Here is a 14949-nt window from a genome sequence, read left to right on the forward strand (position 1 = left end):
AGCCAGCAGCCTCGAGTTGGCGTCCTGCTCTTTCCATCTGGCAGCAAGTGCTGACCCGTCACAGTCTGTTCTCCACGGGCCTTGGGTTGAGCCACCTCTGCTGCCTTCACCATCAGGACTGTCCCCCGTGCTGAGACATTCCTGTGTGCTTTGGCTTGACCTTTTAGGAGCAGGGTTTGTAAATTAAGGGGGTGCCCCCCAACAGGTGCACACTTGGCTATATATTCACTTCCACAGTGACTACTTACTGCGCCCCCGGGACCTCATCTGTCCCAGCCTCTGTCCCCATCTTCTCAGCTCCAGGGTCACTGTTTCCTGCTGTCTGTTTCTGCTCCTTCCCCTTTCAAGCAGTCCGCAAAGAAAAGGCAACAAAGGTGATGACAATGGCGGTAATGATGATGTATTATTATAGCAGTACTTCCACAGTGCTCGCTAGGTACCTGTCACTGACATCAGCACTTTGTATGGATTAACTCATTTCGTCATCATTCCCATTTTACAGATGAGAAAACGGAGGCTCATATGTTAAGCAGCCAGCCTGTTGGGTCACACAGCTCATAAATGATAGAGCTGGGATTTGCACCCACGTAGTCTGTTTCCAGTTGTTACAGTTTCAGCAAGGTGGAACCCTCTGAGCCTGGCTCTTGTCTTTATCGTCTTTAAAATTTTTTGATGGTGAAGAAATGTGAGGGCTGTGGGCAAGGAGGAGAGTCCAGCGGCTGAGGAAGAGGGTTGGCAGTTGAAAATAGGGATGAAACAGGAAGCTGTTCTTCAGAAGTTTGGTTTGAGGTTAGACATAAGTTTCAGGGGACCATTTTTCCGATCAACCTGTAGAATATGGTAGGAGGCCAAGGGCCCCATTGTGCCCGTGAAGCAACTCAGACTCAGTTTGTGAATAGCCCTGAATTCACGGGTTGTGATCTCATCTTCTGTAATATGCAGGAATTTTAAATAGATTTTTAAACCTTTTATTTGGAATAATATTAAACTTACGGAAAAGTTTTAAGATACAAAGAGCTCCCATATATACCCTCATCCAGATTCCCCAACTGTTACCTATTTGCTTTATCTTTTTCGTCTCCCCACCTTACACACACACACACACACACACACACACACACACACACGCTATCCCAAAAAGTTCAGTTCATCTTGGAGGCATAAATGCAGCCTTCTTAAAAGTTATTTATTTAGTTTGGGAAATTTTGAATAATAAATATTTAAATTTTTGTTTTCCTCATTTTTACCCTTTTCAATTGGAGAAACAATCTCTGGGGATTTTTAAAATAATGATCATGTTGTTAGGGAAGAAAAAAATAATGCTTTTTTAGACACAAGAATTTTGAGCCCAGCGAGGCCGGCTAGCTTCCCTCCCTGGTCGGTCACAGACACGGGCTAGCATGGTGGGAGCTTCGGGGTGCTTTGAGCAGGCTGGGAGCTCCTGGGCTGTGGGCATTTCCTTCTTAACAGAGCACTGCAGGTGGCTGTGTTTGGCTTGGATCTGGGAGCTGTTATAGCGCCTCATCCGTGCGCATCCATTTCTGCAGGCTGCCTTCTCCCTGCTACTTCCTGCTGCCTTCCTTCCACCCTGCTTCCGCCCCGCCAGCCATCTCTGCTGAGGGCCACAGGGGGGCCTGGGGCTTGTGACAGCAGATGACGTGGGGCTTGCTGACGGACTTCGTAATGGGTTTATATTACTTAGAAATGTGGGTCACAGGAAGCTTAGCCGGGCTCCTCCAGGGAAGGTGGTCATGTGTCTCTCCAGTCATAGTCACTGGCTGCAGGCACAGTCTGAGTAAGAGTGACTCGGGGACAGAGGCTCCTAAATCAAAATTGGCGGGTTTTCCTTTACCCCGGCAGCAAAGTCAGACCTTAGAGTTGGGTCAGGAACCTCTGGGGAAAGTTGGGGATAGGAGTAATGACTTCTGGCCCCCTCTCGAGGATATCCCTGCAAGGAAAGCTTTCAGGAAGATAGCCTTGTCTGGGAATATGGGCTGGGATTGCTTTCTGTGACCATGTGGTTGGCCCTGCCAGCACTGCCTTCTTCTGGCCTTTTGGAAGCTCCGTAGCTGTGTCAGCCCCATACATAAGGGAGGTCTAGTGTTATGACAGCCATGTGAAAAAGACGGGGTTACCTGGACTGTGGCTTGGTTGCCAAAAGAGCATATATATGCTTTGATTATATTAATAGAGGTATAGAGCTAAGGAAAAGGGAGGTTCTTCAACTAAACCCTTCTGTGTTCAGAACACATATGAAACATTATATTCAATTCTGGATACATTTTAGAGATGAGGGGAGGTATTAGAGAGATCCAAAAAGGTTGCCTTGGAGGTGGTCAGCCTTCCATCATTGAGAGTATTCATGCAGAGACTAGGGAAACCGTGGTCTGTGCTCTTTCTAGTGGCTCCTAAGATGTGTATGTATATCCCAGGCAATGTGTCATGGAGCAGGCGAACTTAAGTTAAAATCCACTAAATGCAACGAGAATGAATAGTCTACTAAGACACATGACAGGTGGGTGATTCTCCCACACATCATGTCGAGGGAAAGAAGGCGGACACCAAAGAGTGCACCCGCCCTGCTTTTCTCTGTAGTAGACAGATGGCAGAGCGGATCCAGAGCGACTGCCAAGCACCCTTGTGGGGTTAGGTGCTGGCAGTGACCGCAAGGGGCGCGAGGGAGGGGTCTGGGTGCTGGCAGAGCTGTGTTCCTTGACATGGGTGCTGGTGACACAGGCGGGTGGGCTGGAGAGAATCCAGTGAACTCTGTGCTTCAGATGTGTGCACTTTTCTGTGCGTGCGTATCCGACTTCAGTAAAATAAAAAAAGGATAGTCTGAAGATTGTGAAATCACGCAAGTGGGCTAGAGGCTCTGGAACTGCACATAGAATTTTTGGAATTTGCACAGACCGAGGTAGATAGAGATAGAGATCCAGATCCAGAGACGGGGCCAGACACCACTCCACCCACTGCCCGGGTATTATGGAGGGGTGAGGGGATTTTCTATTCCTTTAAACTTTCCTGAGCACCCAGTGAGACATATTAGTGACCGCCGATAGGCTAGTTCTGATCGAAGGGTTTGAACTGCTTCCTATGCTGTGCTGCCCTGCAGGGAAGTCTCTTTTTAAGGGACTCTTTCTCTAGCATTCACACCCAGCGTGGCTTTCCCAGCAGGGCTGTGGGGTGGCGCGGGGGTGGTGCGGGGTGCCGTGGGGATGGGCAGCCAGCGTGGCCACTCTCTTTTCCGTGTGTGCAGAGGGCTCCCCTTTCTCCCTCCTGACTGCTCTCTTGTGCTTCCTCCAGCTTTTTGATCACGTGGCTGAGTGCCTGGGAGACTTCATGGAGAAAAGAAAAATCAAGGACAAGAAATTACCTGTGGGATTCACGTTTTCTTTCCCTTGTCGGCAGTCCAAAATAGACGAGGTAAGCACATGCTGGGATTGGCGGGCCCCACAGAGGCCCCAGAGTGGGAAAGACGACGAGCCCTTTTCCTGACTCTTTGTCCCTTTTGCTCACCAGATGGACGGCCTGCATATCTTGTATTTCTCAAGAAACATTTGTAGGAATTAATGTGAGGGCATGTTGTTGTGTTTGTCTTTCAATTACTTAAGTGATTTCCAAATTTCTGGAGATGAGCCATGATGTTTAGGTAGGTGGGGACATTTATGAAACACAAGCAAGTGAAAGCATCGCAAGTGGGTTTGGTGACAGTGGAGAGAGGCGGGCAAGCCTTTTGTCAGGGTTGTGCAATGTGGGGTTTACCTGGAGGCCGTCCTGGGAATGGGGAGTCTGGTCAGGACCCCACTTCTCGGGTGCCCGGGCCACCTCTCCAGAGCTTCTGCCCGCGGGCAGCTCCAGCCCCAGAGAGGCCCTTTTTGACCTTCGGGTGGGTCGTTGTGCCCACGCTGTTGTAGCTCATTGTTCATTCATTCATCTGCTTAGCAGGGAGGGACTCAGACATACCCTGTGGCACCATCGTACCTCAGACTGCAGGGAGACAGAATAAGTAGGTGCAGCTGGTTCCTTTTCTTTTTTTCTTTTTTTTTTTTTTTTAAGATTTTTATTTATTCATCTAACAGATAGAGAGACAGCGAGAGAGGAAACACAAGCAGGAGGAGTGGGAGAGGGAGAAGCAGGCTTCCCGCGGAACAGGGAGCCCGATGTGGGGCTCGATCCCAGGACCCTGGGATCATGACCTGAGCCGAAGGCAGACGCTTAATGACTGAGCCACCCAGGCGCCCCCAGCTGGTTCCTTTTCTACATGAGAGACAGAAAACACACACAGCAAGCAACCTGTGAACAAACTCCTCATAATAGGGACCCTGAGAGTTCACGTTACCGAGGGTCCCTCGGGTGCCAGGCTCTGTCCTAAGGCGCACTCTGCAATGAACACGGTATCTTCCAACACGCCTGTGCATGAAGTGCTTGTGATTCCCAGGTTACAGATGAGGACACTGAGGCTAGCAGGAGTCAGGAACCTGCCCAGGACCACGCAGCCGGGAAGCAGCAGAGCCCAGATGCGCTCTGGGCAGTTTGGCTCCAGAGCCTGTGCTCCTAACCAGTCTGCTTTCCTACAGGATAGTCACGTTGGTGCACATGGCCCCCTCCACGCTTCTGGGCAGCTCCCTTGTACCTCTTTATCGGCAGGGTAAGCGCCCTGTCCCAGGCACTGCTTCATGCCCCTGGAGCCCGTCCATCTGGGTCATTTGTGTAATCACATCATGTTGGAGCAAGAGGGGGCTTGAGAGCTCAGTAGGCCAAGCCCCTCATTCCCCAGATGGAGAACCAGGCCTCCTGAGGTCACAGGGCTCATTAACGGCGGATCTAGGACCAGAATCCCATATGCTCCCATCGCCCTTCCTCCCCCCTCTCCCCCCATTGAAGACCTCTGAGACACTGCGGTCCCCCTGTCCCCATTAGGACTGCCGTGGCCCGTCCAGACTCTCTGGTGTCTGGCATTGCGACACCTCCAAGATGTTCGGATCACTTTGGCCTCCACGGTGTCTTCCCGAACCTTTCTCAAAGCCTGTTCTTGGTACTAAGTTTCCCTTGGCTTCTGAGAGTGGAGACATGACAGTCATGTCCCCCCGGGCAGAGAGGTGGGGGTGGCCTGGGAGTGAAGTGACTGCTTGACCTAGCTCTGTCGTCAGTGACCCCTGCCCGGGTGCTATCCCCTTGCAGCCGGGCTAGACCCTGGGAGAGGACAGGGAGTAGATGGGGCTGCCCCACAGAAGCTGTGATCTTCCAGGGAGGAAGGCATTGCGGAAGGGGGAGAGAATGTCCTCAGAGGCAGGAGAGCCCCCAGGGCAGGGCAGATATGTCTGCTAGAGGGGCTTTGTGGGCAGAGGGGCTAGAGGCACCCCCCCCGCCACAGGCCTTGACCCCCCCTTCCAGGGAGGGCTTCCTGGGGCGGGCCGCACTGCCTGCTGGGAAGCCGGTGGACCATAGACTAATTACCCATCTGGTGGGGGGTTGCCTAGGCCCACTCTTCAAGGCTACCTGGAACCTTCAGGATCGTCCAAGTCTAGATCAGCTGCCTTATTCCACAGACGAGCAAAGTGACCCTCAGAGGAATCTGGGGAGCTGCCCACAAGGAAGTGGGCAGAGGTGTGAGAATGGGACTGGCCTCCTGATTTCCAGCTCCACATTCTTTCCACAGCATACTCTCTGAGGCTTTTGGGGGTTGGGGTAGAGGGGAAGAAAACAGTGTCCAGGGGCTTCTGGAATGCCTGGCTTAGGAACAGGCTGCTGCTGAGCAAAGAACCACAAAGTCTCCCGTGCACTCCTCCTTCTGTGCATCTCACGGGGCTGTGCGGTTCTCACCGTGAGCGGGGGCAGGCTGTGTGCGGGCAAGTGCCCCATCCCTGTGGCACCCCCAGAGGCCCACGGGGCCCGAATGAGAGCTCTGCCCTGTCCTGCCGCATGTGTGGCAACCTTGTCCATTCAGAGAAAAAACAGTCAAGTATAACAATTATTTTTTTTGAGTATCTTTGATTAAAAAAACCCACAAAAGCAATATGTAAAGCTATTTATTTAGATAATATAAAGATGTAAAGCAAAGAGTAAAATTTCTACCCTTCCCGATTCCCAAGTGAGTGACCATTGGCTGTCTAGCCTTTTTGATGTTTCTCCATTAATCCACAAACAGAAACGAGCCCTATTGTATAAATAGTGGAGTTGCTGCTTACAAATGGGAGTTAAAAGTTGGGGAAGAGGCGTAACTCATATTTAGTCAGTATTATCCTTAAATCTCTAGCACCTGGCTTTAGAAGTTCAGCGGCCAAGAATTGCCTTGGCATTTTGTCTCTCTTCCCCATTTGGCTCTGCCTGTCTTCCCTCGGGGTTGTGGGAGCTGGGCTCTGGCTCGCCAGTGGGGAGGGGTGGTCAGGTAATAACGGGATTTCTCCTGTTCTCTTTTTACTTGAAGTCTGGCTGTGCAGTTGACATCCAGGTAGATTTGCACGCTGGGTGACGCCACTGTCCTGGCCAGCCACCGGCTGGATTCTAGTGTGAGCCGCACAGTTTTTTCCATGGCAGCGCCCAGAGAAATCCGTCCTGCAGACGGATAGACAGGAGATGGGACGGAGTCTGGCTCTGAGGTTACCCAGTGTGATCTGGAGGGAGCCGCCTGTCCTCTCTGGGCCTCTGCTTGGTCACTGCCCTTGAGCAGCCTCCCCAGGGACCTGGGGGTTCTGCAGGTCTCCCAGCCCTTGTCCAACCCCCATCTGCTCTCCTTTGCAGGGCATCCTGATCACCTGGACAAAGAAATTTAAAGCGAGTGGAGTGGAGGGAATGGATGTGGTGAAGCTGCTTAACAAAGCCATCAAAAAGCGCGGGGTAACTTTTCTCGGGGCCACCTGTCCCTGCTGCGTGGAGGTGGGGCGGTGTGGGGAGGAGGCTGGGGTCTGAACCAGACTGAGGCCCTTCCTGGGGGCGGTAGTGCATGGCCGGCGGCATCACACGGGGTGTCTTGAAGACCTAGGCCGATGACCGGGGAGGGCCCACAGCCCAGAAGGTCAGGGTGGTTCAAAGCAGGGTTGTTAGAAGCGCTGCCCGGAGGGCCGAGGCCTGGGGCGGGGGCTGCCTCCTTCTGACAGGAGCTCTGGGCTGTGCGGGGGCAGCTGACGCAGGCAGGTGCAGCCTGCGTGGTTGGAACAAGGGCCGTCAGCACAGGGCTGGAGTGCGTGGTTTGCGGAGGGCTGTGGCTCCGGGCGTGAAATCCATTCGGAAAAGAATCCTGAGCCAGATAGTGAAGGTGACCGTGCAGTTTCCATAATGTAATCGCTGCTCTCTAATCCAGCTGATCTGAGGGCCAGCAGTAACGAGAGCAGCACCCCCCACCCCCGGCTCTGAACACGGGGGCTCGCTGGCCATGCCCTCCGTGACCTCTGCTCCCATGTGAGAGTGGGCGGTGACACGCCCATTCTGTGTCCCCAGGACTACGATGCCAACATTGTGGCCGTGGTGAATGACACGGTGGGGACCATGATGACCTGTGGCTATGATGACCAGCAGTGTGAAGTCGGCCTCATCATCGGTAACATTACCCCTTTCCTCATGCCCGCCCTCAGCCAGTGTTTCCAGAAGGCGCAGGCAGCCTCCTCTCAGGGTTTGGTGCGGTTGCAGCTTCTGATCTGGTCTCTCTCTCCAAGGCACTGGCACCAATGCCTGCTACATGGAGGAACTGAGGCACATTGACCTGGTGGAAGGCGATGAGGGGAGGATGTGCATCAACACAGAATGGGGGGCCTTCGGGGACGACGGGTCGCTGGAAGACATCCGCACTGAGTTCGACCGGGAGATAGACCGTGGCTCTCTCAACCCTGGGAAGCAGCTGTGAGTCCCACTTTTCTGACCAGTCGTGTGCATGACTTTGGGGATACTTAGCCAAAGATGTGGGGTTGAGATGAGAGGGGCAGAAAGGGAGGTGATCACAAAGCGAGAAGCCCATCAAATTTGCACGATCCGCCACTCCTTTGGATAGATTCACGGCTGTGGTGTCTGCAGCTTTAAAAGCAGGTTTTAAATGATTTTCTCTTTGTCAAATTATGCTATAATTGTGTCCTGGTAAAAAATATGAAGATGAAGAGTGCAGAAGCATTAGTATAGAGCTAGGGTTTCAAAACCCTCGTGCATTGCATTCAAAACCCACTAGCATTGCCGCTGGGTGCGGAGCGAGGCCACGTAGGAGGCAGGGTGGCTGGCGAGTAGGGAGAGGGAGTGTCCTGAGAGCTCTGTGCCTGGCTCCGAGGATACAGAGGAGCCCCTTCCGGTCTGGCACTTAGAGCTAGCTGGGGAGGAATGTCCCACGTGTGAACATCTGTCATGCAGAGGAGTGGGTGTAAACCTTTCGAGCCCAGAGAATGGAGAAACTTCTCCCATGTTATGTATGGGCAGATGGGTCAGAGTTGATAAAGAGCATCAGACTTATCGGGCAGGTTATTTTTGGCCTGGGCGAGCTCCTGGCTACAGAGGTATGAGTGACATTATTCAGGGCAGTGTGGGCATTTCTTGATTTGAGCTACTTAGTTCCTGAAGCGCATGCTCCTATTTCTCTATGATGCCGGTGGGCTGCTAGCTCTCTCTGATTGCCCTCCCAACAGCTTCATCCTGGGGTTGGATGCTGTCGATGTGCTGAGAGATGTTCATTGACCCTGTTGGCTTAATAGTCCTTATCTTGTGCCAGGGAGACATGGGAGTTCATCTGTCATTTTGAAACCCATCACCCAAAGATCTCCATATCCCGGGCTCGATGATTGGGCTTTCCACCACCCGAGTAAATGGAATCGCATAAATGGCCAGCCTCCCTCCACCGAGAATGGTGGTGGTGAATAAACTGGGTTCCTCAGTAAGAGAATGTCAAGTTCTTAGACTCAGAGTTGAACATCTGCTTTGCATCCTGAGACTGGGGTACCAGCTTGAGATAAAGGAGGCCAATTCCAAAGCTCTGACAGCCAAAGGTTTTTTTTTTCCCCCCAATCCATTCACCTAACTTGCAGTACTAAAACCTGACCCCACCTGACATGAAACTATTTACCGTGCCTAGTCATACGGTTCACTGGAGAGCTACGGATGTGCTTGATTTTACTGCTGTTTCAGGTACCTCTGGGGATATTCTGTAATATGTGCATATGCATCATATTGCATCTCTAAAATCCTCACATTTCCACATTCCCAAGCATATGTGACCGCAGGGGTTTCAGATAAGAGATTAGGTACCTGTCGTGACTGTCAGTCACTTAATGAGAAGGGCAGATAACTGCCTCCTCAGTGGAGCAGGGCCAGTTACCTGTGATGACTGAGCAGATAGGACCCAGGCCCTTGTCTGTATCCTTTGCCCCAGTGTGGGGATCCCCCGTGGCTTGGATGGAAACCTGGATTTCTCTGCCATCCATTTTGAAGTATTTCTGAATTTTCTAAAGGGCTGAACTATATCCCTAGGCTGAACTGTGAACCGGGCTCACAGTTGCCTTGCAACAAACACTTTTGGAGTGGTGGCTGGATGGATGCATGGAGAGAGATGGATGGATGGATAGATAGTGGATAGGGAGGGGGGATGTGATGGAGAGGTGGATGGGTGGATGGGGATGGATAGATGAAGGATGGGGGAGATGGGGAGATGGATGGATGGATGAATGGGGGATGGAGGATGAATGGATGGAGGATGTGGGGTTGGGGGACGGATGGATGGACAGAGGTTGGGGGGATGGAGCATGAATGGATGGGGGCTTGGGGATGGATGGATGGATGGATGGATGGTGGATGGGAGGTGGCTGGATGGCTAGCAGATGGGTGGGTAAATAAATAGGGGAATGCGTGAAAGAGTGAAGGGTGAGGTGAAGTTCGTCTTCTCTAGTATGTTTCCCTGTGAACTGATCACCAGAGGTCAGGTCTTGTTAAGAACAATGCTGAAGGGCGCCTGGGTGGCTCAGTCGTTAAGCGTCTGCCTTCGGCTCAGGTCATGACCCAGGGTCCTGGGATCAAGTCCCACATCGGGCTCCCTGCTCAGCGGGAAGCCTGCTTCTCCCTCTCCCACTCCCCCTGCTTGTGTTCCTGTTCTCGCTGTCTCTCTCTGTCATATAAATAAATAAAATCTTAAAAAAAAAAAAGAACAATGCTGAAAAGGTGACAAATTCTTGAGTTACATCACATATTCCTGGAAATAGGCTATTGGTCAGAGAGTTTTTTTGTCAAAGCAAATTTTTGCTCTTCTCCTAGGCTCCTTGCCTAAGCTTTTGGAGATTCCCTGTGTCGTCTTCTGTGCAATGCTAAGTTCTTCAAAGCCATTTTGTCCCCCTTGTCAGGGAGGGGTGTTAGCTCCATTTGACTGGTGGGGAAATTAAGGCACTGGGATAGGACAAGCTGACCCAAGACTCTTTGTTGAGCTTTGATCTGGTTTAGGTTTAGGGTTTTCTGCCCCACTTGAAAGTTTGAGTTTTTAGAATGAGCTTTTAGAATGTCTAAGAGTCACCTCTTATCATTTATGGACAAATATTTATCAAGAAGGGTCTGGAGGAGTGGCTTTTCATCCCTGATTGCATATCAGAATTGCATAAAGGCCTTTTAAAAACATATTGCTGCCCAGGCACCCCTCGCCCTACCCACCTCCCTCGCAGTTCTGACTCTAAGTGGGCCTGGGCTGGGACCTGTCCTCGGGAGCCTAAGACCTCCCCAGGTGATTACAGTTTGTGGCCAGGGTTGAAAATGTAGGTGTGTGGGATTTGCACAAAGGCCCTTGGTACCCAGATGGGCTACACACCCACTCATTCGTTTTGTCTGGAGTTTGCGTGCGGTCACCCCGGGCCGACTATATCCGGTTGCCAGGAAGGGCATGAGCACGGTAGCTCTGTGGCCCCTGCCTTCACTGGTGACTGCCGCTTTCAGGATAGCAGGGAACAGCTCCCGAGTATTCAGCAACGCCAGCCCAGCCCAGAGTTAGGAGCTCGCTCTCTAAAAGGGATCAGATACTCAGCTTCCTCCCTACTGTCCTTATATTCTAGGCCTTTGAAATTCTGGTCAGATACCCAGATCCTATTCTAGATTTGAGTCCCATCTTCTTTCATTTTTAATTCTCTTTCTCCTCCCCTCTTGTCTCCTTCTGCTTCTTGATCTTCTTTATCTATGTCGTGTCTGGACTTTTGAATCCTATTGCCCTGTGTGATTCCTTATCACATCCTTCAAAATGCAGGGAGACACTTGCCTCACAAAACAGCAGTAGCAGTGACTAGGACAGCAGGATGGTTCAACCTGGAGAGGTCTTCGGCCTGAATGGTGGTGAAGTCCGTCCCCAAACATCTGTTCTTCCCATTGCTCTGCCCACTCTGCAGAACCTCTGCCTACTGCTGATCCCGCTTAGCACGGCCTCAGACCTCTCCCACTTCTCTGTCCCCGGGCTGCCGGTCCGAGCACACCCTGGCTGCCAGGGGCATTCCCGACTGGCATTCAGGTCCTCGCTCCCCTTGTCTGAACATGACCCCCACCCCGCCCCTCCCAGCCTGTCCCCAGGCCCCGTGGGTCTCAGCCCTGTCTGTGCCTGCCGGCGGGCACCACAGTGTCACCTGCACATCCGACTGCTGACGGGCAGGTCACCACTTGCTGGGTTCCCAGGAGCAGAGGGAAGTGTGTTGGTGGAGAAGGAGTGTCCATGAGCCTCCGGCTTGGGCTGAGCGAGGTGCATCAGACATGACTTTTTGTCGTTCTGCTGCTCTAATGGGTTCTAGGAAAAGGGGATGGTGGGATCTATGCATGTAAAAGACGTCGTGTGGAAAAGGGAGATCATTTTGAGTGCCTCCAGAGGGCAAAGTGAGAAGCAGTGGGTAGAAGGTGCCAGGAGGCTGATCTTAGCTCCTGCTAAGGGGAAGAAGCTTTCCTGTTGTCACATCACCCAGTGGGGGCCGGCTGCCTCGGGAGGAAGTGAGCTGATGACGGCAGCCAGAGACAGGGTCGGGGTGGGGCCAGGTGGCTGCTAGCATGACAGTAAGATCTCGCATTTAATGGCGGTGCCCACGCGAGAGGGAGAGTGGCACAGGGCTTGGAGCACGGCCTCTGGGGCTTAATTGGTTCCACATGTGCATTTGCTGCCTATTAGCTCCGTGACCACAGGCAAGTGATATAACCTCTCTGAGCCTCAGTTTCCTCATCTGTGAAATGGGGAGAATGATATTGTCCACCTCATAAGGCTGTAATGAGGATGGAGTAAGTTAGCACGTGAAGTGCTCAGTAAAGCGTGAGATGCAGAGCAAGGCCACATACTCATGACGAGCTGAGATCGTAGCGCGTCACCCCTGTGAACCCATATTCTCCGCACAGTAACCTTATCAGCAGGCCCTGCCGTTCTCCCCATTACCCAGGTGAGGAAACCAGGGAGCAAGGAGCACGGCAAGGGCAGAGCCGGCATGGAGCCCAGACAGGCTGGCTTCTGTACCTGCTGTGAGATTCCGGCTCGGGGCTACACAGAGGCTGTTCCCACAGGTCCTTGGGGTGGTGGCTGAGTGGCTGGGACTCAGAGAGGCACTCTTCTGCCAGGGATCCCCGACACAGTTGTGGCTGGGTCGATTGTGTCTGGTCCTGTCAGGAGCGGGAACAAGGAGAACCGTGTTTTTCTGTGCCCGTGTTGGGGCAAGGGAGGGGCCAGGTGCTCAGGTCCCAGCAGCAGCCTTGGCTCCTGGGCCTGGCTCTGAATGGAACAGGTTGTTCTGCTGTGTCACGGGCAGCTCTGGGGTTCCAGCTGGGCTCCTGGATGAGGGCCTGCTGCTTTGATCTGTCCCCCTCGGGGCTCCCTCCTGGCCCCTGCTCAGCCAGCATGCGGGGCCTGAATCTGGCTCAGAGGGGGCACGGAGCCCTGGTTCGTGGTCGCCTCTCTCCTGCAGCGTTGGCCTCAAACTGGCTGCTGCGGTTCCAGAGCCCACGCCTCCCCGGGAGGCTAGAGAGAGGAGGCGCTCGGGGATTTGGCCTGCGCCTGCACATGAGCTACTCAGAGCCCTCCCCTGGGATTGAGGGTGAAGTCAGTGGGGGAGGAGTGGGCTCCCCAAAGCAAATTCTTGGTCCTTTTGGCCAGAGAAGGAGAACATGGATGCCTGGGAGGTGGCCAGCGACGGGGGTCCCATGGGGAATGGCTGTGTTTCAGCCCCATCATCTACTCCAAGAAGGCATCCCTCCAAGAAGGCATTTACCCTTTGTGAGCTGGGAAATGGAGAGAATACTTCCCAGCCACCTCCTCTCGCAGGACTCGGGGACCTCCCTGCTGAAGGGATGGATAGGAAAGCCTCTTAAAAAAGCATAGTGTAGTGTCTTGTAAGAAAGGATCATATTCTGCATTTCTGTCTGGGGGCCTCCTCGTCATCCCCAGTCTCACCTCCAGGCAGCCTTCCCTGCCTGCCCCTGTGCCCAAGGTGCTTACCTCCTTTGCCCACCCGGCGATGGGTGTGGGGTCTGGAGGAGACGCCCTCTCCCCCATTGCTGTCTCCTCATCATTTAGTGGCACAGGTGTGTGTGGTTTTGCCTGCCGGTGAGACCATGAGCTTGGGAGGACAAGGCGGTGCCTTCTTCTCCCTTCTGCCTGTCTGTCTGTCTTACTCCTCATGAGCCGCCCCAGGGGTACGCACGTAGGAAGGACCTGACAAGTGCCACCCGCTTTTCTCCCGCAGGTTTGAGAAGATGGTCAGTGGCATGTACTTGGGAGAGCTGGTGCGACTGATCCTGGTCAAGATGGCCAAGGAGAGCCTCTTATTTGAAGGGCGGATCACCCCGGAGCTGCTCACCCGGGGGAAGTTCAAGACCAGCGATGTGTCAGCCATTGAGAAGTAGGTGCTGTCCCTCGGGGCTTTCTCTTTTCCTTCACTCCACCCCCCACCCCTGCCTGCCCACGCACACAGGGGAGATTAGAGTCCAGGGAGCCGATGATTCTAGCGGTGAACGAGGAGCTCACTGAGCCTGGGGCCTGGGCTCGGAAGCCCCCTGGGACATATGAGGACCTTTCCCAGACTCTGTTCCAGGGACCCCTGGTGACCTCATGATAATTGGGTGTTCCCTGAAGAAAGGGTTCTGTGGCTAACAGGATTGGGAAATATTGCATATCTATTCTCCATTGAGAGATTTATAGTATTCATTACCATATTAAAGAAAACCCAGTTCACTTTGGTTAGCTTATAATTTCCCAAACTCCTTTTTTTTTTCCCTAGAGAGAGAGAGAGCACGCAAACGAGAGCATGTATGTGAGCAGGGGGTGGCGGGGATGAGGTAGAGAATCCCAAGCAGCCAAGCAGGCTCCATGTCCAGTGTGTAGCCTGACTCGAGGCTCAGTCCCACGACCCTGACATCATGGCCTGAGCAGAAATCAAGAGTTGGACGCTTAACTGACTGAGCCACCCAGATGCTCCAGTTTCCCAAACTTCTTTGGTGCCTGGAATGCCCTCCCCACTGCCTGCCCCCCATTCTCTCACCTGTTAACACCCAGATGTGTTCCTTGGCACAAGTTTGAGAAACGTTGGTTAACAGCTGAGACAGGGCAGATAGACAGGGGAGGACGGTCCAGCCAGCTATCTGACTGCTGCCTTCCGGCCTCACCATGAGAAACCCAGACTTCTCTGGCTCAGCTGTGACTTGCGGGCCTGCACCCTGAGAGGGAAGAGGGTAAACGTGGTCCCAGGGCAGTTTGACATGGTTGGGCGCCTCCGAGTCTGAAGGACTCCCGTCTTGTGGCTGGCCTCCGTGGGCCACCAGGCTCTGTTCCTGGTTCGGAGACATGCAGCCATGCGAGGCCACCTGCCGAAAGATAGGGCTCGCTGGGTGCTAGAGATGTCCTTTCATCTCTGCCCGAAGCTGTCGTTCCCATTGCCCTGCTGTGTGCTGGAGACTCACAACGAGCCGGCGGCTTCCTAGCTTAGGCTCCTGGGAGCAGATGCAGGTCAGCGGGCTGCAGGTGGAGGAGGCGGCTGTGGGAATTGGAAG

At 53.2% G+C, this 14949-nt stretch overlaps 1 protein-coding gene across 1 annotated transcript in view; it reads left to right on the forward strand.

Moving 5' to 3' along the window:
- LOC118018157 (hexokinase-1) overlaps window positions 1-14949 on the forward strand; it is a 64161-nt gene that overhangs the window by 31974 nt on the left and 17238 nt on the right. The window contains exons 4-8 of the mRNA XM_035016616.1: window positions 3304-3423; window positions 6742-6837; window positions 7438-7537; window positions 7653-7836; window positions 13647-13802. Coding sequence (XP_034872507.1) covers window positions 3304-3423; window positions 6742-6837; window positions 7438-7537; window positions 7653-7836; window positions 13647-13802 — 656 coding nt within the window. The remainder of the gene's footprint in view (window positions 1-3303; window positions 3424-6741; window positions 6838-7437; window positions 7538-7652; window positions 7837-13646; window positions 13803-14949) is intronic.

Source organism: Mirounga leonina, unplaced genomic scaffold (genome assembly GCF_011800145.1).
Source record: "Mirounga leonina isolate KUSES-001 unplaced genomic scaffold, KU_Mleo_1.0 Mir_106, whole genome shotgun sequence".
Taxonomy (NCBI): domain Eukaryota; kingdom Metazoa; phylum Chordata; class Mammalia; order Carnivora; family Phocidae; genus Mirounga; species Mirounga leonina.